Source organism: Gorilla gorilla, chromosome 16, assembly GCF_029281585.2.
Source record: "Gorilla gorilla gorilla isolate KB3781 chromosome 16, NHGRI_mGorGor1-v2.1_pri, whole genome shotgun sequence".
NCBI lineage: Eukaryota > Metazoa > Chordata > Mammalia > Primates > Hominidae > Gorilla > Gorilla gorilla.
In genome coordinates this window covers 58,729,008-58,752,524 of record NC_073240.2, presented here as the reverse complement: position 1 = coordinate 58,752,524, position 23,517 = coordinate 58,729,008, and the positions used below count along the sequence as shown (strand labels likewise).

Sequence of the window (23,517 nt, the reverse complement as noted above, 5' to 3'; positions counted from 1 at the left end):
GAATCCTTTTTCTTTTTTGGTAAAATAGTGTACTAGATTTAGAATACAGTGCAGGAACCCAGGAGCTGGTTTTTTGAAAAGATAAACAAGATAGACCACTAGCCAGACTAATAAAGAAAAAAAGAGAAAAGAATCAAATAGACACAATAAGAAACGATAAAGGGGTTATCACCACGGATCCCACAGAAATACAAACTACCATCAGACAATACTGTAAGACTAAACCAGGAAGAAGTTGAATCCCTGAACAGACCAACACTAGGCTCTGAAATTGAGGCAATAATTAATAGCCTACCAACCAAACAAAAAGCCCAGGACCAGACGGATTCACAGCTGAATTCTACCAGAGGTACAAAGAAGAGCTGGTACCATTCCTTCTGAAACAACTCCAAACAATAGAAAAAGAGGGACTCCTCCCTAACTCATTTTATGAGGCCAGCATCATCCTGATACCAAAACCTGGCAGAGACACAACAAAAAAAGAAAATTTCAGGCCAATATCCCTGATGAACAATCCAGCAGCCCATCAAAAAGCTTATCCACCCCTGTCCCGTGTGGCCGCATCCCGCAGCCTGCCAGCCATGAGTTCCACGCAGTTCAACAAGGGCCTCTAGTATGGGCTGTCAGCCGAGGTCAAGAACTGGCTCCTGCCCAAATATGACCCCCAGAAGGAGGCAGAGCTCTGCAGCTGGATCAAGGGACTCACCGGCATCTCCATTGACCCTAACTTCCAGAAGAGCCTGAAGGATGGGATTATCTTATGCATACTCATGAACAAGCTGCAGCCGGCCTCAGTCCCCAAGATCAACCACTCCATGCAGAAGTGGCACCAGCTGGAAAACCTCTCCAACTTCATCAAGGCTATAGTCAGCTATGACATGAACCCCATGGACCTGTTCGAGGCCAACAACCTGTTTGAGAGTGGGAACATGAGGCACATGCAGGTGTCTCTTTTTGCCCTAGCAGGGAAGGTCAAGACTAAGAAGCCGCAGAGCGGGGTGGACATTGGCATCAAGTACTCAGAGAAGCAGGAGCAGAACTTCAGTGACGCCGCCATGAAGGCCGGCCAGTGCGTCATCGGGCTGCAAATGGGCACCAACAAATGTGCCAGCCAGTTGGGCATGACCGTGTATGGCGTGAGGAGGCATCTCTGTGACCCCAAGAATCACATCCTGCCCCGCCATGGACCACTCGACCATTAGCCTCCAGATGGGTACAAATAAGTGTGCCAGCCAGGTGAGCATGACAGCTCCTGGGACGCAGCAGCACATCTATGACACCAAGCTGGGAACTGACAAGTGCGAAAATTCCTCCATGTCCCTGCAGATGGGCTACACCCAGGGTACCAACCATAGTAGCCAGGTCTTTGGCCTGGGCCAGCATATATGTGACCCCAAGTACTGCCTGCCAGGCACAGTGGCCGATGGGGCTCCCTTGGGTGCTGGCAACTGCCTGGGCCCAGGAGAGGTCCCTGAATATCCCCCTTACTACCAGGAGGAGGCTGGCTACTGAGGCTCCCAGCACACACTCTCCCCACATTATCTCCCTGTCTGGGTTTTTGGGTTTTTCTGTGTTTTCATCTTTTTTTTTCTTTCTTAACCTGTTCAGTGCTGCCAATCACCCGAGGGTCTGTGAGTGGCAACGTGGAATCAGGCAGCAGGGCTTTCTTCCCCCTTGCCTTGGTCCTTCGCAGGACTGAGCCACCAGGCTGTGGAGGAGAAGGGGTCAAGGCCATATCCCAATATGTGTACGGTGAGGGTCCCTGCTGGCACGTCCAAGCTGTCAGCAGAGCTGTGCCGGGGAGAAGAGACCTGGGCTTGGAGGGAACCAGTACCCGGAGGTTTCCAGTTGCCTTGCCTCTTCCCACTTTCGTCAGCCGATCAGTTTGTGGTTTCTATACCCGCAAAAGTTTCAGGATGCATTAACAAAAGAAAAATACTTTTTTTTTTCCTGAGGAATGGGGTGGGGACAGTGGAGAGGGTGCTGGGAAATGAGTCCCCTGGGAAAGGGGGCCTGTCTATGATGCTAAATATCTCAGGCTCCCAAGTGGCTGGATTTCCCTAGGACCCTCAGACCAACAGACCAGCCTCAGGGCCCAGTGGGGAAAGTGAGGCCTGTACAAGGAAGTGGATGCTGAGTGGTTGGGCCTAATCCCCCCAACTCCCCACACCACCACCACTGTGGCCTCAGTAGGGTTTTTTTTTTTTTTTAGTAGTTGTTGCCCAGTCTGGAGTGCAGTGGCATGATCTTGGCTCACTGCACCTTCGCCTCCACCTCCTGAGCTCAAGGGATTCTCCTGCCTCAGCCCCCCAAGTAGCTGGGATTACAGACATGTGCTACCATGCTTGGCTACTTTTGTATTTTTAGTAGAGACGAGGTTTCACCATGTTAGCCAGGCTGGTCTCAAACTCTTGGCCTCAGGTAATCCACGCACCTTGGCCTCCCTAAGTGCTGAGATTACAGGCGTGAGCCACCGTGCCCGGCCCCTTAGTAGGTTTTAAGGAGCCCCAGCCCTTCTCCCCTTCTGGGCCTGACCAGCTATACTGCTCCATCTCCCCCGGCCACATGCCCCTCCAAGTACTGCACAGGGACACCCACCCAGGGGCCCTGCTCCATGAGATAATGTGAAATACGACTGTGGACCAAACACAATAAAACCTCTGTCTGTAAGGAAAAAAAAAATCTTACCCACCACAATCTAGTCGGCTTTATCCCTGTTATGTAAGGCTGGTTCAACATATGCAGATCAATAAATGTAATATATCACAAACAGAACCAATGACAAAAACCACATGATTATCTCAGCAGATACAGAAAAGGCCTTCAATAAAACTCAATACCCCTTCATGCTAAAAATCCAATAAACTAGGTATTGATGGACCATATCTCAATTAGAGCTATTTAAGACAAACCCACAGCCAATATCATACTGAATGGACAAAAGCTGGAAGCATTCCCTTTGAAAACTGGCACAAGAAAAGGATGCCCTCGCTCACCACTCCTATTCAGCATAGTATTGGAAGTTCTGGTCAGGGCAATCAGGCAAGAGAAAGAAAGAAAAAGGGTATTCAATTAGGAAGAGAGGAAGTCAAATTGTCTCTGTTTGCAGATGACATGATTGTATATTTAGAATACCCCATAGTCTCAGCCCAAAATCTCCTTAAGCTGATAAGAAACTTGAGCAAAGTCTCAGGATACACAATCAATGTGCAAAAATCACAAGCATTCCTATACACCAATAATAGACAAACAGAGAACCAAGTCATGAGTGAACTCCCATTCACAATGACTACAAAGAGAATAAAATACTCAGGAATAAAACTTAGAAGAGATTGGAAGGACCTCTTCAAGGAGAACTATAAACCACTGCTCAACGAAATGAGAGGACACAATGAATGGAAAAACATTCCATACTCATGGTATCACAAAAATGGCCATACTGCCCAAAGTAATTTATAAATTCAATGCTATCCCGATCAAGCTACCATTGACTTTCTTCATAGAATTAGAAAAAACGACTTTAAATTTCATATGGAATCAAAAAAGACCCTGTATAGCCAAGACAGTCGTAAGCAAAAAGAACAAAGCTGGAGGCATCATGCTACCCGACTTCAAACTTTACTACAAGGTTACAGTAACAAAAACGGCATGGTACTGGTACAAACACAGATACACATAGACCAATGGAACAGAACAGAGGCCTCAGAAATAACACCATACATCTACAACCATCTGATCTTTGACAAACCTAACAAAAATCCAAGCAATAGGGAAAGGATTCCCTATTTAATTAATGGTGTTGGGAAAACTGGCTAGCCATATCCAGAAAACAGTAACTGGACCCCTTACTTACACCTTATACAAAAATTAACTAAAGATGGATTAAAGACTTAAACGTAAGAACTAAAACCATAAAAATCCTAGACAAAAACCTAGGCAATACCATTCAGGACATAGGCATGGGCAAGGACTTCATGACTAGAACACCAAAAGCAATGGCAACAAAAGCCAAAATTGACAAATGGGATCTAATTAAACTAAAGAGCTTGTGCACAGCAAAAGAAACTATCATCAGAGTGAACAGGCAACCTACAGAGTGGGAGAAAGTTTTTGCAATCTACTCATCTGACAAAGGGCTAATATCCAGACTCTACAAGGAACTTAAACAAGTTTACAAGAAAAAAAAAAAACATCAAAAAGTGGGCAAAGGATATGAACACACACTTCGCAAAAGAAGACGTGGCCATTAAACATGAAAAAAAGCTCATCATTACTGGTCACTAGAGAAGTGCAAATCAAAACCACATTGAGATACCATCTCAAACCAGTTAGAATGGCAATCATTAAAAAGTCAGGAAACAACAGATGCTGGAGAGGATTTGGAGAAATAGGAATACTTTTACACTGTTGATGGGAGTATAAATTAGTTCAACCATTGTGGAAGACGGTGGCAATTCCTCAAGGATCTAGAACTAGAAATACCATTTGGCCCAACAATCGCATTACTGGGTATATACCCAAAGGATTATAAGTCATTCTACCGTAAAGACACATGCACTTGTATGTTTATTGCAGCACTATTCACAATAGCAAAGACTTGGAACCAACCCAGTTGCCCATCAATGATAGACTGGATAAAGAAAATGTGGCACATATACACCATGGAATACCATGCAGCCATAAAAAAGGATGAGTTCATGTCCTTTACAGGGACCTGGATGAAGCTGGAAACCATCATTCTCAGCAAACTAACACAAACAGAAAACCAAACACCATATGTTCTCACTCATAAGTGGGAGCTGAACAATGAGGATGCATGGACACAGGGAGGGGAACATCACACACCGGGGCCTGTCGGGCTAGGGGAGGGATAACATTAGGAGAAATAGCTAATGTAGATGATGGGTTGATGGGTGCAGCAAACCACCATGGCACATGTAAAAAACCTCCACGTTCTGCACATGTACCCCAGAATTCAAAGTATAATTTTAAAAAATACAGTGCTGGAAGAAGATGCCTGGTACCTATTAAGGAACTCACTTATGATTTCTTGCTGTGGCCCAGAGTGGTGGCCACTCCTTCAAACTGAGTTTGCCAGAAGGGAATTCTGGTGTAGGGAGAAATTTCTTTGCAGAAAAATGTTACGTAGTTTCCTTTGTTTTTCAGTAGTTGTGCAAAGACCACCTCATCTACAGTGGTGAGGTTGGAGGTGCTTATTAAAACACAGGTTTCTGGACTCCATTCATCATTTTCTAAGTTAGAATTTTGGAAACAGATCCAAGAATTCCCATTTTAATAAGTTTACACAGTGATTCTTATATTCATTGACATTTAAGAATCACTAGTTTACATATAATTTGAATAGTTGGGTCCAGAAGATGTTTCCAGGCCCATTTGAGAAAAAAACCCAGAGTTCTGAGTTTGTTAACCTGTGCTAGAATAAAGCACTTGTGTAAACTGAAAGATAGCACTCATATTGTTTGCTATGTCTGTAGTTGGATTCCATCAATTATATCTCTCCTGACCACCTTAAGGAAAAAAAAAATGAATTCACAATCAACTTAGCAAAGCAAGGAGATGGTCTAGTATATTCCCTCTACCCATAAATTAACCAAGAAACAAAAAATTGCCAGTATTAAAAGTTTGCAGACATTTCTAAAAGTTCACACATACTATAAAACTATACAGTTGGCAATATAGTAAACATCTGACTGAAGACGGGTACATATTGGCATGTGAGCAAAGTTCTTTGATTGTATTTCTCAGAAAGAAGCTCTGGCTCATACAGTGCAGCTGTAAAGAAGACATTTCTATAAGCCACACTGCATAAACAAGTAGTACTATTGCTACTCCTGTGCCACTTGAATCTATTTGTAGTCAGTTTCCCCTCACTCCTGCTCTTCATATATTGGAGCAGCCCTTGAACCCACAGAGCCACTAACAAACTTTCTAGCTGTAAGAGAGAGATGACTTTGATAATCTTAGAACTAAGAGTTCTCTTTCATTCCAAAAGCATTTTTAATTTCCCACTGTGTACCAAGCATTGGTGTGTATAAAGATGCCCTTAAGTCACTCCATGTTTTACCAATGAAGCCATCGAGGCTTACCTAGCAAACAGCAAATAGGGCTGATTGTTGGTAAAATCACCTGAGTTTTTCTCTATTCCTTCTCTTATTTGTTCTGTGCTCCAGCCCTGGTCCCTGATTTTGTAGGTTTAGCAAAGCTAAACACCTCCAGTGACCCCAGGACCATTATGTTCCCCCTGCATAAGTTGTTCAGGGGAACCTGAGCAATCAGCTGAGGAATTCATAGGAAATTTTATCTTCCATATTTGGCTGGTGAGATTTTCTTCTTAAGCAATTTTTGGTGATTTGGCTCTTATCTGCTTAAAGCGATATTCCTTAGGGAAGGCCCATGACTAATTTCAGTTGTAACTATTATAACTGTTGGCTTCTAAGCATGGAAATTAACCACCATTTCCCAGCTAATTGATTCAATTATTTGTTTACCAGTATGGAAGTAATGAGTGAATCAACACGGTATGTCAAGAGATTTCCCTAAAATAGCTTGCTTTAATTTAACAACCTCTCTTTTGAGCACTAACTGTAGAGTGGACATCTCTACCCGGGTATCCATCACATACCAAAATCCAAACTTCTTAGGGTAACAGACTGATTTATGACCAGACCCCTGCCTTTCTCACCACCTTCATTTCATACACTTGCCCATTGTACACTTGCCTTACTAGACTGTTTGCAAAACCCGAAATGAGACGTGCCTTTCACAGTTCTGTGACTTGACACATGCCATTTCTTCTACCGGAAATGAACTTTCTTCCCTTATCTAGCCAGGGAGGCCTTAGCTCAATATTTTTTTCTAACTTCTATGCATATAAATAACTGATCAACTCTATAGTGACTATGATGCTTTATTCTTAAGATTTGTAATCTCAAATATTGCCTCCTTTTCACCCCAGTCATCAGACTTTATTTTATTGGCCTCTGATCTGTTTTTCACCACCTTTTGCTTAAAGATTTTTTTAATTCACTCTTTTCCCTGTTTGGCTCTAATTATTTCAAAATAATAAATGTATTTCTAATACATTTTACTTTGATTACAACCATTATATCAGGTGTTAAGTCATCAGGTAGATTGAATGTAATTTTCCTGCCAGTAGTCTGCAAAGGACAACAAAGAGATATATGGCATAATTTCTGTAATGAAGTAATATTTTTGTTTAATGTACCTTTATTAACAGCTTTATTGTGATATAATTGATATACAATAGATTTCACATATTTAAAGTGTACAATTTGATAAGTCTTGGCCATGTGTATCCATCTACCTGTGAAACCATCAGTAGACTTCACAATGAATATGTCCCTCACCCTCACATGTTTCCTAGTGCTCCTTTGTAATCTCTCTGTCTTATCTCTGTCTCCACCCCCCACCCCCGCATTCCCAGGCTTTCTGGCACTATAGATTATTTGCATTTTCTAGAATTTTATATAAATGGCAACATATAGTATATACTCTTTTGTCTAGCTATTTTTACTCAGCACAGTTATTTTGAGATCTGTCTATGTCGTGCGTATCAATTCGTTCTTTTTTATTGCCAAGTAGTAGTCCATTTATGGGTATATAGTTTAACTATTGAATTCAAAAAATCTGAAATCTGGAATGCTCCCAAAACCTGAAACTTTTTGAGCACCAACATCATGCTCAAAGGAAATGCTCATTGGAGCATTTTGGATTTTGGATTTCCAGATCGGGGTGCTCAACTGGTAAGTATAATGCATATATTCCAAAATCTGAAAAAATATCCCAAATCCAAAACACTTCTGGTTCCACACATTTTGATAAGGGATGTTCAACCTGTATCAGGTTTAATAGCCGTTCAGCGAATGATGAACATTTGGATTTATCCATTTGTTGTATGTTTGTTTATCCATTCAGCCATTGATGAACATTTGGATTGTTTTCAGATTGGGACTAATAAAAGCTTCTATGAACATTCATGTACAAATATTTGTATGGACATATATGTCCTTTTCTCTTAGGTAAATACCTAGGAATGGAATGGCTGGATTGTGTGGTAGGGCAGGAAACTGCCAAACTGTTTTCCAAATCGGTTGTACCATCTTACATTCCTACCAGCAATGTTTAAGACTTTGAACTCCTTTACATCCCCACCAACATTTGATGTGGTTAGTCTTTTACATTTTAGCCACTCAAATAGGTATATAGCATTGTCTCAATGTGGTTTTAATTTCCAATTCTCTACCATTGAGTGTCTTTTCATTTGTGTATTTGCCACAGTGTATCTTCTCTGGTGAAGTATCTTTAAATCTTTGCACATTTTGGAGACAAGCGTTGTTTTCCTCATTGTTGAATTATGAAAACTGTTAGTATATTCTGGATAAAAGTCCTTTGTGCTTTGCAAATATTTTCTCCCAGTGTCTCTTAAAGTTTTTAATTTTGATGTCCAGTTTATTAATATTTTCTTTTATGGATCAGGCTTTTGGTATGGTATCTAAGAAATCTTTGCATAACATAAGATCACAAAGACTTTCTCATATGCTTTTTTTCTAGAAATTTTATAGTTTTGTGTTTTACATTTAGGCCTATGATCTACTTCAACTTTTGTGTATGTTGAGAGGTAAGGATCCAAGTGCTAGATAGATGGATAATGACAATAGTTCCTGCACCATTTCTTGAAAAGACTGCCCTGCCTTCACTGAATTGCCTTTGTGATGCTTGCTTTTTTCAAGCATAAATTTTCCATATTTATATGGGTCTATTTCTTTTTTTTTTTTTTTTTTTTTTTTTTTTGAGATGGAGTCTCGCTCTGTCACCCAGGCTGGAGTGCAGTGGCGCAATCTCGGCTCACTGCAAACTCTGCCTCCCGGGTTCATGCCATTCTCCTGCCTCAGCCTCCCAAGTAGCTGGAACTACAGGCGCCTGCCACCTTGCCCAGCTAATGTTTTGTATTTTTAGTAGAGATGGGGTTTCACCATGTTAGCCAGGATGGTCTTGATATCCTGACCTCGTGATCCACCAGCCTTGGCCTCCCAAAGTTACAGGCATGAGCCACTGCGCCCAGCCCTATATGGGTCTATTTCTGTACTCTCTGTTCTGTTTCAGTAATCTGTGTGACTGTTACATCACAAGTATCACATTATTTTGACTATTGTAGCTTTATAACAACAGGAATTTTTTTATCTTCACAAATAAAACATTAACAACTACCTATGCAATCTTCCAATACTGAGATATTCAATAGGGAACTGAGAGAGAGAGACAGAAGGGAGAATTTGGGAAAGAGAATAGGGTGGAAGGTGGGTCTTTGAATTGTTTTGCTTTTAGGAATACTTAAAATATTAAGTAGCCTATTACAGTGTGAATAGAGCAAGTTTCAGCTAAATTTTCTGACAGAATGTACATTTGATTCTTCTCTCTCTGTAGAGAGGCTTACATTCATTTGGAGGGGAACTAATCCCGTGACTTCTAGGTTATCTCTTAGTTTCTTCTCTGGAATGACATTATTGGCAAACACTAGAGGACTTAAGGGAAAACGGCATTTGTCTAGAATATAAAAGCCAATTTGTAATTTCCATATTAGTAGTGGTGGATGGAGAATTTTCACAGGCAAATCAAACGATCACATAATCCCCAAACCCCTTTTCAGCTGTAGTTATTTACTTCTTTATCCATTTATTCTAACTTTGCAGGCTACCTGAGAAGTTGTATAGATTCTTCCAGAGTGAACATGTCACTTAAATATGGATTAGAACATGGCTTCTGCTGTGATTACCTTAGGGAGATGGGACCTATTGGTACATTACAAAGTCTCTGGAACAGTTAACAAGAAGAACCTTATTTGAGGTGGCTGCTTTCCATTTTACTAAAGCAAAGGGCCTTTAGAAAGCCAACAACTTTACTCAGATTAAAGATGGGATTAATTTCTCCTTACGCAGCTAAATACATAAGCAGTGCATGTAAATATTTAATAAATATAAAAGAGCTCTTATAAACATAAGTCAATAAACAACTTCAATAAAGTACAGGAGAACAATATGCATTTTGCTTGGTATAGTGTTTTCTTTACTCAGTTAGGTTAACAAACAATGATCTCATCATTAGCAACAAGATAGTGGAGAGACCATCAAAGCAAACTACAGGAGAGTCCAGATTGATTCATGCCAAACAAATGTTTGTAGCTAACAGCTGTATTATCACTCATTCTAATTTACGCAGCTGGGGTTCTTTTATTTCCTAAGTGAGATAAATGTCATGTTGCATGATACAAGCACCATCTCTACTGCTTGAGTCATGAATCAGGTCAGCTCTCTCCTAGTTAGCTTCACCCCTCATTTTAGGTTGGGGGAAGTGGCTTGCTACAGTTTTAGCTATAAACAGCTAATAGGCCTTTTTCTAAGGTTGTGTGAGTCCATTTGTGAATCATTCAGTATTTTATTAAAAAATACCAGTTTGAATGTCACGAAAATATTGAAAAAACCAGTTTCATGTGGAAAAACCTTTGGTTGTGTAGGTTTTAAACTATTAGCATAAAACATCTCTTTTTAAAAAATGCTTAAAACTTGAAGACTGAAGAATAAGAAAAAGTATGGTATAGTCTGTGCCTGCTGGATGAGATTCCATGATTTATCCTCTAACTATGCTAAGTCAAAGATTCTGCAGTTAGCTTTCTCCCCAAAACTCAGGCTGAGTTTGAGCAGGTCCTAAGGTGCTGATCCCTTTAGCTCACCTAGTTAATGGGACATAGAGTACTTTTGACTTGACTACTCCATGCTTTTTCCTATCAAAGCAGACCAAGACAATCAAAACCTTGATTTTTAAAGCTTATCTGAAATAGAGAGTCTTATGTAACAAAAGGATGGCTAAGTGTACAAGGCAGTTGAACATGTTAGTGGTAGATGATGCATTTAACTGTCAAAATGCTACTCACAGCAAAGGGGAACCAATTCCCAGGAGAAGGTCTGGAGAAGAGGAGGGAGAAGAGCCTGAGGCTTGGTGTGCACATTCTGAGACCAGTCCTGGCTCTGCCACTCAGTGGGTGCCTGTTTGCAAGTCATTTCTTGACCTCTGTGAGTCTTGTCTTTTTTTCCAATCATAAAATAGGATAATAATTCCTGCCTCCCAGTTTTGTCATGAAGATTAAATAAAATAATGTTTGTTTGTGAAAACAAGTAGACAGAATAGGTGCTCAATCAACAATAACATTAGCTGGACACGATGGCTCACGCCCATAATTCTAGCACTTTGGGAGATCAAGACCAGAAGATTGTGTGAGCCCAGGAGTTCAAAACCAGCCTGGGCAAGATGGCAAGCCCCAGTCTTTGCAAAAAAATAAAAAATAAATTAGCCGGGCTTGGTAGTGTGCACCTGTAGCCCCAGTTATTCAAGGGGCTGAATGGCGGGATTGCTTGAGCCAAGGAGTTGAAGGATGCAGTGAGCCGCGATCACACCACTGCTCTCAAGCAATTTTCGTATTCTGGCTTATTGACTTAACAAATTATTGAAAGTTTGTCTGGTCCCTGGTGGCTCACGCCTGTCATCCCAGTGCTTTCAAGGCCTAGGCAGGAGGACCCCTTGAGGCCAAGAGTTTGAGACCAGCCTGGTCAACACAGTGAGACCCTGTCTGTACCAATTTTTTTTTTTAATTAGCCAGGCATGATGGCAAGTGCCTGTAGTCCCAGCTACTCAGGCTGAGTTGGGAGGATTGCTTGAACTCAGAATTTCAAGGATGCAGTGAGCCATAATCATATCACTACAGTTCAACCTTGGCAAGAGAGTGAGACCCTGTCTTAAAAGAAAATCTGTGTACATACGCATATTTTTTTAAAAGTCAGTCATTGTAGTCGGGGAGACAGCTGTTAAACAAGCACAATGTGAGAGTTACGTACATAGCACTGTGAGATCAGAGAAGGAACACCAAACCCTGTAGGGAGGGTAGGGAAGGAAAGCTACCTTCTCAGAGGAGGTGAAAGAGTTATCTCTGTAAAAATGAGTTTATCAAGTAAGCAAGGGGTGAAAAGGCACTGCAGGTAGATGGAGCAGCTTATGCAAAGACACACAGGCATGTTCCAGAAAGGGCAAGTGGTTTTGTGTGCCTAGAGTCGTGGGTGTGTGGTGGTGGGAATGGTGGGAAAGAAGGCTGGAAACATAGTGGTTATGCTGGCCTTCATAATCTAAATTTCACAGATAAAGGTTTAAACTGCTGTTACCACTTAAAGGAACTGCTTAGATGCCTTGGTCCTGTTTGCTTCTGGTGGAAATCTGGACAGATTAATTTGGCCTGTTATTTCTGGGTACTTCAGAAAGACAAACACCCAATCCCCATATTTTTGGCATTTCTATTCCCAACACAGTTGGAACCATGAAGCATAACAATGAAAATTAAGAAAGGAGAAGAGGGAAGAAGCAGAGAGTAAATCTGTTTGGGATTTATGAAAAGATATTACAAGATGCAGGCATCTTTGACTAGTTTACTGGGATCTCTAGTAGAGATTTTTCTATTTTTAAAAAGGTGTTATATCACTGAGAAAAATCTACCTTGATATGTGTAATAAAATAGCTCTGAGTGGGAACTCACCTGAGTGATTAATTAATAAAAAGAAAAATTTTACCCAACTTTAGAAACTGTGTTCAGGGAGCAACTGCCCTGACATGAAAAGCCTTTTGTGTTCCTTTTTGTCCTTTATAACAAATTATTTTCCTTGCAAAGCCCCAAATTGCTTTCCCCTACATTGCCGCATTGCTGTGAACATGATTCCAGTACACTGTGGCTCTTCCAGGGATACTCCTGATATCAATCTTGAGGCCTATTCAAACGAGGATGGGAGTCAGAGTTGAACTGTGCCAACATTCCTGCTGAGAATTAGCCCAGTTTCATTATGTGTGGAGGAGCCCCCAGTTCACTGCCCTTGCATGTTTGGGGTACACAGAGCTGAGAGGCTCTGCAGGGAGTGCAAAGTTAAGGAACTGCATGATAGGAACACTATCACTTACTCTTTCATAAGGAGCTCTGGGCAGGGAAACTAAAAAAAAGATGAGGTTTTTCTATCATTCAGTGCAGCTGTGGTGTTCTACTTGTAACAAGCTACTTCTGCTCCATAAGGCAAGAAAAACACAAGAATTGTGAACAGACTCTCAGAATGAGCAGGGTCCCCAGGAGTCCTGTCTGTCTTTTTTAACTCCTTCAATTAACTGGAGTACTAAGGGAGAGATTTGTTGCTTGGCCTGTGCCTTCATTCTACAGATACAGAAACTGAGACCCAGGAGGAGAAGTGGCTTTCCCAAATTGAAGATTCATTAGATGCCAGAGTTTGTAGTACCAGGTCTTCTGACTCCTGTGGGCCAAACTGTAGTCCATAAGCCTAAATATGGTTATAATTAGCCAGGTTGTCAGCAGTGGGGCAGGAGGTATCACACGAGTACGTTGTAAAATCTTTTCTGCTTGGAAGAAAAGGTGATGGCGAACTAAAAATTTGATCTTTGTGCCTTTATCCTATTTAATCTATATTACATCATATACAGGATTTAATTTCTCAAACTGTATGTTTACCTGTTTTATCTTACAAATTGCCAATTTCATCAGAATAGGACTTGGTATCATCAAGTACATCTCTATTAACTTGACTTGTAACCACTTGGAAAACGTGTGCACCCTTGCAGCCTCCTTTATCTTGCCGTGCACTCCCACCTTCTGGTCATGTCAGGAGGGGCAGTATCCCTGAGGAACCACACTTAAACTTTTCCATTTTAGAAAGATTGGTCAATCCTAGGCCTTTGTTTTATGCGTAATTCGTTCATTCTTATACTTTCTAATCCCACAGGCTTTGACTTCAGAAACCTTTGGTTTATAACAAAGTACTGAGGAACTATAATTTAATCTGTTCAGATCTAATATTAAATGAGACCCAGATTTTTTTTTCTAGTGGACTGCAAAGCCACATTTATTGAACATCTACTAGGTTTACATGGGAGTCCTTTTAGCTGTGAATTCCTTATTGGTAAGGGACTATGCCCAACAGTGTACCTGGCACATAGTAGGAGAACTATGAATATGTGTTGAATGAAGGACATTGGTGAAAACCAGAGTTGCTTAAGAGTGTCCTGTCCTGAGGCCACTCCAGATGGAAGTGGTTCTCCCATAGCCTAACATATCCCGTTCTTTCTTGAACTATAACTCGACTTTCTTCCAAAGATGAAGGGGAAAGGTATCATTCATCTGAGATTTGCCTTGTGGTGTTTACCACAAATTTGGTTTCTAAGGAAAGGCTGGTAAAGCATTGATGCAGGGAAAATTATTCTTAGGTATTCTTCTCTGATGATCATAGACTGAAACTTTTGCTTTTGTATAGTTACTGTAGTCATGAAAATAATCACTGGCCGACATTTCTAGTGGCAAAAAAATATCAACCTCTAGAATGGTCTGATGAATATCAGGGAGTAGGGCTAACAGAAATGTAATGCCAGCTGGGCCAGCAGTGTCTGCCAACCCCAAATATTTACTCAGCATCTTACTATGTGTAAAACTCATGATTTTTCCTGGCTTTTGCTTGTTTCTTGAATGTAATCCTGAAGGCAGAATCTAAGTTTTGTAACTGATGATTTATGAACATTATTTTTGTCTACAAGAGATGATATTCCTACCTACTTTGAAATCAGCTTGGAGTGCAGGGATAAGATTTTGATGGTATGTGGCACACATTAGTGCTCAGTAAATGTAGAAAAGAGAACAGAAAAATGACAGAATGCTGGGAGGAAGGAAGGGAGAAGGAGAAGGAGTAATCCCAGGCCTGGGCTCTGGCATCAGCCTGCAGATAGTCCAGCAGGTTCTGTCATGAACCAGCTGGGGAGCCTGGTGACATTCACTACTTCTAACTCAAGTTTGCTCATCTCTAAAATGAGATAAAACCTACTGTGTAGGGTTTTTGAGAGGCTTGAATGACATAATGCTTATAAGTATCTAACATAGACTACTCAGTAAATACTGGTTTAATTTAATGCATAATATGTTTGTGAATTCCAGTAATTGTCTTGTTGAGAAAGCAGTTACCTGTTTATCTTCCTTGACTTTAAACTGAGTCCACATCAGTTAATTTGGATTCCCCCCAGAGTGGAGCGAGCAAGCACACTGACATTCTCAGAAGAGCAGACAGTCACAGATGACAGCATCCTCGGGGAACACCCCTCCCTGAGTGCTGGCAGTAAGTCAGAGGATTGCTGTTTCCCCAGTTGCCCTTCAGTGTGAGTTCCCCCTTACCAGTCATAATTTTCAGCATTCCCAGAACAGAGGGCCAGATTCTTCTTCCCTTTGTGTCTGCCTGTTTTCTTCTCAGAGGAGCATGTCTGTGTGAGAACAGGGCCTTTACTGAGACCAGGTCTTCCTGAGGCCTTTGCGTGGAAGTGGAAGAGACACAACATGGCAAGGGCGGGGGAAGGGCAGTCTGGCAGGTTGGCCACAGCTCACCCATCAAACTTCAGGGCCAGGTGTTAGCATTTTCCAACACCTTGGTAAGTCATGTTTTCAGCAAATCAAGAAACTCTAGTTCTGCATCTTTGAGAGACATCACTTTTTCCCCCTAAAGTTAGCTTTTCTCAGGATGGGGATACATTTTCAAAATCTTTTTTAGGAGGAGGCAGAGTTACAGTTAATGAGTGATGTTGGAGACTGAGGGGAAGTTGGAGTTTCCCCGGTGTTTTTCTGAAGGAGTTAACAGCATAGGCAGTTTGGGAGATCTACGGGAGACCTGCTTTGGAAGGTCCAGCTGTCTCCTTTACATCACCCCCATTTCTGTCCATTGAACGTGGAAGAAAAGGGAGGCCCCGGCTTCTCACACTTGCTCATGGTTAGCATGTCTGCACACTTACTGTGTGCCAGGCTGGGTTCTAAGTGCCATATATGGTACACCACTTAATCCTCAAAATATAATTCTGAAGTACATAGTATTTTTATCCCCCCTACAGAGGAGGATCCAAGGCTCAGATAGTAAATACATTTCTTAGGCTCAAACAGTTACTAAGTGACAGAACTGGTTAAAAAAAAAAAATCCAGGCAGTCTGGCTCCAGAGCCTTTTCTCCTAGCCGGGGTTCTCCGCTGCCTGCGAAGTCCTTAGTCCCACTGGAGGATCTCAACAAGGGACTGCAGGAGTTGAAAGTAAATGTAGCGTTTCTCTTCCCCAGGCTTTTTAAATGTTTAATTTTCAGGAAAATTTCAGGAACAAATAACATTTTTTCATCTCAACAAGACCAAATTGCCTCTATGGACTATATGGCGGCTCTGCTCTGCATTTTCCATAAAGTGATATGTGCTCTCCAGTGGAGTCGCACCCTGTTGTAGGTTAGGTTCCCAGGGAGCATTCACGGAGTTGGAGTTTATTAGCTTGCAGGATTTTGCTAGGGATCCCTGCTGAAGGGGAGTGGCCCTGGGGAAGTGGAACTGCAACACAGGCCTGACACAGCCTCTGCCAGTCACTTGGGTCATCATGGAGTATATACCGTCCCTCAGAGCCCAGTCCTATGCTGGGCTGAAAGGGTAGGACCTTTATACAAACCCTGCCACCACCAGTGGGTGGATATGGGCCACTTGGAAGAGGGCTTCTCCTTGGGCAAGGGATCTCTTTTCAGCTGAGGTGGACCCTGAAGGAGGTGACAGCTGCAGGCTGTCTCCCAACAGCATTCCCCATCACTGAGGTAGAGTTCTGCCTTGAGCAGGGGCTCTAAGTGGTGGATCTTTGCTTCCATTATGACACTTTCATTTTCATTGCCAATGTGAGTCTACTCATTGGCAAGTGCTTTCTCCTAACTCAGCCTCTTGTTTACTTGGATTCAAGATAAACGGCATTTACAAGATTGCACAAAAAGAGAGATTCTCAACTGTCTGGTATCCTTTTACTGTAGCTCTAGGCACAGGCAAAGGTGTAATATTGATAGTCTCTTTGGAGCATGTAATAAAAATCATGCCTGGCATTTTAGGAGATACATGAACAATTTGTTTTCTCCTCATGATATTTTTCAGGTGGCACCAGTTGGCTTTTTTCTGGAGCCAGAGTCCAAAGCTAAAGGCCACAGTGCAGTGATTGAAATCTCCAGTTACATTTTTCTTGCCAGTTGTCTTTAGAGAAATCTTTCAGTGATTAAGATTCCAGATTTAACTCCCTTTTCCTTAGTCCTTCCATCATGAAACTAAAGCTGTCTTCCAGTTCACTCCAGCATGGACATTAAACTGTACCCCACTAACTTACATCTTGTACACCCAAGCTGATGACAAGAGCTGGGTTGGCTTGCCTTTTAGGGTTTGTTACTGTTGCATCCCATTGGTGCCCTGAGCTGGCATTGGCCAGTGACTGTCTCACCTGCAGGATTTGCAAAACCTGTCTCCATTTCCCTTCTTTCAGGTTGGAAAGCTTATCCAAGAAGCAGCTGGAAGAAGTAATTTGAAGAGAGTAACTCTGGAACTTGGAGGCAAAAGTCCTAATATTATTTTTGCTGATGCTGATTGTAAGTCAACTACAGGTCCCATACATGAACCAGCACACACCCTTTGGTACTTTCTTTTGTATCTCCACTTTCGATAGGACACTAGCAAAAGATATTTGAAGCTAAGGGCAATCAAAAAGATCTCCTCTAAGGAGAAAATGGTTTAATAATGGGGAAAGAGCACTTTTCAGTTGACGACTGAACCAGTTGTTTTCTAGACACTAATGAGCCATTTTGAATCTGTGATGTTGTAGAATAGGGGGATGAGATGAAGGCTTGGTCAGTGGCATATGGTTCAACAGCAATGGTCTCAGCTGCTGAGCACCTGAAGGATAGTCTCTCTGCCTAGATTCAATAAATCTGTAACTTTTCAACTGTGCCTGGTGGCTGGTAGACCATTTTAAATAAATCCGACTTCACCAGCCCTGCCAGCATTTTCCAAACCCACGGCCCCTTCTCTGTTTAGTCAATTCCAGCCCCTTTCTGTTGCTCCCATGACTTTCAGTTAGGATGACAGCACACGTGGGTCGGTTCGGTATGAGTAGTCCTAAAGCTGGGATGATTCCACTTGCCAGTAGGACCTTACAGAGGCTTAGAGCAGTAACTGAGAAACCCCATGTCTCTAGGAAGGATGCCACCTAGGCCATTCTGCACAGGTGTGACCTTTCTGTTTGAAAAGCTCTCCAGGTAAGGAAATCCCACCATCTCATTCAGTGATTCTTTTTTTTTTCCTTCACTTTTTGCCAGGCAGAGCTGCTTTCCCAGTCTCACCACCAGAGAGATCAGAAAACCAAAAGCAGATTGTTTGAATTTCAGCCCCAGCTTGGAATTTGCAGAGTTCAGCTTTAGCTTTATATTAGTTGTCAAGAAAATCAGAAACCTTATGCCTGTTCCTCTTGAGGAGTAGGAACTCCATCTCCCTAACATTGACTGATACATTTATTCAGTCAGTCGGTCATTTAGCAACTAATGCACGTCAGATTAAGCTGTTTTGAGGTGTAAGATATAAGGGATGAATATGAAAGAGTTATCATAGGATTTTACACAAGTCCATGTCAATCTAGGGGAAATTTAGTGTCTTCAAAAGACGACCCATTGGTGTTACGGTTTAATCCCCCAAATAGCAAACATACAGCCCCAAGGCCCTGTAGATTAGGAGTTGTAAATTGGCCAAATACAAAATATAGACATGTTTACCTGTCTAAACATTACACTATGTTCAAAACAAGAACTGCACACTAAAATATTGATTTCTGTGAAAATTGAGAAGATCTGGCAACCTGGGGCTCATATTTATGCATGGCAATGATTAAATATAGTGGCTTTCCTTCTTAGCCTCTCCATTACATTGCTTTACCACCTGGCAGACTCATACCTTTACCTTATCTCCCAAGCCCTGTGGTATATTGGGGTTTGAGACTCCTGTTATGCACGAGGTTCAGTACCTCTGTTTGCAGAATAAGAAAGAGACCCAAAGAAGTGAAGTTGTTCAAGTTCACATAGCATGTCAGGGTGTAGTTAGAACTAAGTTGCATTCCCAATCCAGGGCTATTCATGGTTATGTCGTGCAGTGAGCACACTATACCTAGGGCTTTGGAGAGGGGAGGGAGGTGGCTTCATAGACAGGCCCCTCCCCAGGCAAAGCAGTGAGAACATGGCTGTTTCCTCTTGTAGTGGACTATGCTGTGGAGCAGGCCCACCAGGGTGTGTTCTTCAATCAAGGTCAGTGCTGCACTGCAGGCTCTCGCATCTTCGTGGAGGAGTCCATCTATGAGGAGTTTGTGAGAAGAAGCGTGGAGCGGGCCAAGAGGCGCATAGTGGGGAGTCCCTTTGACCCCACCACTGAGCAGGGTCCCCAGGTAGAAAAATCATAACCATTCCCTTTGTTTACTTAATCCTTGACTGGCACAGAACTGTGTACACTCTAGTAGGACCCAACAAAGCAACATCTTCCTTTTCAGCTGACTCCTTTATTCTCCACCGTGTCTTCGTGGCTGGAAATGGAGCCAGAGAGGGATTGCTTATTTCTTATGCTTCTCTTTCCCTTTCTAAGTTTTATCTCTGAAAAACTATGGGATTACCATTACTTTAAGAATATTCTGGCCGGGCGCAGTGGCTCACGCCTGTAATCTCAGCTTTTAGGGAGGCCAAGGCAGGTGGATCATGAGGTCAGGAGATCAAGACCATCCTGGCTAATATGGTGAAACCCTGTCTCTACTAAAAATACAAAAAAAAAAAATTAGCCGGGTGAGGTGGCGGGTACCTGTAATCCCAGCTACTCGGCAGGCTGAGGTAGGAGAATGGCGTGAACCTGGGAGATGGAGCTTACAGACTGTGCCACTGCACTCCACCAGCCTGGGGGAAAGAGCAAGACTCCATCTCAAAAAAAAAAAAAAAAAAAAAAAAAAGAATATTCTGACCTTTGGGACTAAGCTGGAGTCTCTCAGTTCTAAAGAAAGCCATGAGTATGACAAGATGGGTCTTAACACTAGAACCCAGTCCCAGTCCTTCCAATCACTGAACTTTAGGACATCCCTACAGATGCCACAGTCAAGGAGGGTAGATATCTTTCTTTCCTAGAGCCATCTATCCTTTTACGAACTGCCAAGGAGTCTCTCCAGCAGCCTGAACCAGTCCGGACAGATCACTTGTAGCTTGTGAATGTGTAGGAAGTGAAGGGCTGGCTCACTTCCCTTTTGCTGTCTGGTTATTTCTTAATCTGAAGGCCTCGTGTACTTTAGTGGGGTGGGGAGGGCCACAAAGTCTCTCCTGAACAGCCTCCTCTGCAGGTTCACCATAATCATCAAGGCATATTTCTAAAGGGAATTCTGGTTTTAATCTGTAGACAGGTCCTGAGAATTTTTAGAAGGAACCTGGACCAGCTCTTATATGGGTCACTAAAGCATGGGTTTAGGGATTATTCAAGAGAAGATTGATGTTCTGGCTGAGCCATTCAAACTTGGGTAAATGTAGGTTTTTGTGTTATTTACCATAATAAGTAAATGATAACTCCGTCAGTTTTTTGGGGGAAGACTGACCTTATTTTTTTTGGACTAGGAAGCTCATCCTTCACTCTTTACTGTTAATATTTTCCTCTAAAGTTCCTCTAAAAGTGTAATAGGAATTCCTTTAAAAACAAACCACAATAAGATTGGGTATGTAGCACTATCTAAAAAGGCTGTGTGCTAATTTTTGCCTCTTTTTACTATCAATACAACTTGCTAAGTTACTCATTTAATTATAAAAGTCAATTTTCCCTCATATGAACATTGAATAGTAAATTAGCCAGTGTCTCCATCATTTTGAAACATTTTTCTAAATGTTCACCTGGTACTTCTGATTAGGCAATATCATCAGAGCAGTACATTTATTGGAATCGTCGATATATTAGGATTAACCATACAAAATTGCCAGTTTTTTGTAGGTCAAAAATTGGTAAGTAACAGCAGTTTTATATGATCTGACTGGGTGTAGTTAAACTTTGAAAAAAAAAACCCTAAAATGAAAGATTCTCAAGAACATACTTATTTCCATTTTCATAGAAGGTTGTATTTGGAGTCATTAAGTCTTGTCTCCCACAGATTGATAAGAAACAGTACAACAAGATCTTGGAACTCATCCAGAGTGGTGTGGCCGAGGGCGCCAAGCTGGAATGTGGAGGCAAAGGACTGGGCCGAAAGGGGTTTTTCATTGAGCCCACAGTGTTTTCCAACGTCACTGATGATATGCGGATTGCCAAGGAGGAGGTATCAAATACGCTGTTCTTACAAAAGCCACATCTTTCTTGGGATCATTTCTAGAGCATTTCTAGTGGATGGTATTAGAGTTTTAGCTCTTTATATTTTACATATATTCATTTTGCAACAGTAATGAACATGGCTATGAAAATTCCAGTTTCAAGAAGAAAAGTAAACCAAAAGACAAGCAAGCTATGCTATGTGCTTATGATTATTATTAGCCAACAGAACAATCAGAATAGCCTACCATTGGCCTCAACAATACACTGGCAATAGTTCAGCTCTCCTAAATGTGGGTCACTAGGATGTTAACCAGGAGAGAGAATCCACTGAAGCATCTTTACATCTGTGCAAGAGAGGGACCAGGAGCAAATCAGCCCACAGTCCAGAGCATTCAGTTCTGGAGCAGTGTTTGCAGGATCACGGAGGATGCCACTTGCTCTTCTGTACCTAAAGAAGACACCCCTAGTATACACAGTGGAATCAAGTGATGCTGGAGAGGTTGGGGAAGTTGGGGAGGTTAAACACTAATGTCAGACTCTTCTTGCATAATCTTATCCTAGGAAAGGTTGGGAGATTTTACAGTTTGGTACTGCTAAACTTAAATGTCATTTAAGTAATCAAGGCAGAGTAAACTTGCATTGAAATGTGGCAAGCAGGTAAAGGAATGACAGAGCAACCATGTTGAGTCATATTATCTTTTTGCAGATCTTTGGCCCTGTTCAGGAAATTTTGAGATTTAAGACGATGGATGAAGTTATCGAAAGAGCCAATAACTCAGACTTTGGACTTGTAGCAGCTGTCTTTACTAATGACATCAACAAGGCCCTCACAGTGTCTTCTGCAATGCAAGCTGGGACTGTTTGGTAAGATCAGAGTCAGTCTTGTAACAAATTCCACTGGTGGTATAGGGACCAGGGTGAAATAAACAAGTATCTTCTTGGAAGGATGGGGAATACCAAAAGCAACCAAAGTTCACCAGAAAAGGGGTACACTCCTTACTGCTTAGATCCAAAAATCAAAGTAGATTTTAAATTACAAATTTTTCCTCTGGAGGAAAGGAATTTAAAAATAAAACTTCTAAAAGAAATACCATGCCAGTCAGATTATGTGGTCAGACTTCACATGAACTCACAGTACTATGTTTTCTTCTTTCAGGATCAATTGTTACAATGCCTTAAATGCCCAGAGCCCCTTTGGGGGATTCAAGATGTCTGGAAATGGGAGAGAAATGTAAGTCTTAAAGTTGCTGATGCCTGCAGAGAAACAGATTGCAAACATCAGCACAGAGCAGTACTTAAAAAATAGTTTAATTATCTTACACTCATCCATACATTCAACAAGCATTTTGTGGAGCACATGCTACTATAAGCTAAGTTCTATTACATGTTATAGAGATGAATAAAACACAGTTCCATTTCCCAAAGTGAGAATGGAAAAAATTAATGTACCATTAATTCCCTGTAATAAAGGCTATGATAGAAGTATGTTAAACATTTTGTCAGTACAGAGAAAAATCACTTAATTTTGACTGCTCGGGTCCTAGAAGACTTCACAAAGGAAGTAACCGTTTTTCCTGGGAGGAAGTAACATCCAGGAAAAGAACCCACTTTCCCTCCTTTTGAAAGAAACTGATCTGTATTTGCCAAATGCTGTGACTCACAGAGGAAACATGTTTCATGCCCGTTCCCTCAGCCATTACTGAATGCCTATTTTTTTGAGCAAGTGCCTAGTTCACAATCTAACAAGTATTGAGCATAAATATGTACAAAGCACTGTGCTTGGTCTGTGGAGGAAGATGCAGGTCCTTAAGGCATTTAATATGTTTTGGGGTAAATAAAACTAATAACATTGAAAGAATCAGAGGAATCGCAGAAAAGACTGTAAACCAACGGAGGAGCTCAGGGATAGGGAAGATCATTGTGAGCTGGAAAAATCTGGGAAACCTTTAGATATGATCTGCTACAGGGATTTGTGTCAGCCTTTCAAGAAGAGGAATGCTTGGATAGAGAAGGGGGAATATATTTTCAAGGTTGTCGGGCAAAGCAGGGTAGCAGTGGGGGAGAGTGAGTAAAGGTATTGCGGGAAAAATAACTGTAGTGTTTGTGGGAGAAATGCAGTGAACCAACAAGACTAGAGCAGAGGATTTACATACTTCAGATAGTTTCACTGGTAATTTCAAGCTCCCAAGCAAAACTATAAAGTAGGTATAGCTTGGAGATTAGAGCAGTTTCTAGAATCACACTGCTCGGATTTGAATCCTGCCTCTAT

At 41.6% G+C, this 23,517-nt stretch overlaps 1 protein-coding gene and 1 pseudogene across 2 annotated transcripts in view; both read left to right on the top strand.

The window, feature by feature from the left end:
- The window catches only part of ALDH1A2 (aldehyde dehydrogenase 1 family member A2), a 137,172-nt gene that overhangs the window by 84,795 nt on the left and 28,860 nt on the right, over window positions 1–23,517 (top strand). For both annotated transcript variants that reach the window (XM_055363133.2, XM_004056256.5), the window contains exons 8-12: window positions 17,428–17,530; window positions 19,184–19,368; window positions 21,091–21,255; window positions 21,955–22,112; window positions 22,405–22,479. In XM_055363133.2, the coding sequence (XP_055219108.1) occupies window positions 17,428–17,530; window positions 19,184–19,368; window positions 21,091–21,255; window positions 21,955–22,112; window positions 22,405–22,479 (686 nt within the window). The remainder of the gene's footprint in view (window positions 1–17,427; window positions 17,531–19,183; window positions 19,369–21,090; window positions 21,256–21,954; window positions 22,113–22,404; window positions 22,480–23,517) is intronic.
- Window positions 582–1,512, top strand: LOC101141978 (calponin-2-like; annotated as a pseudogene).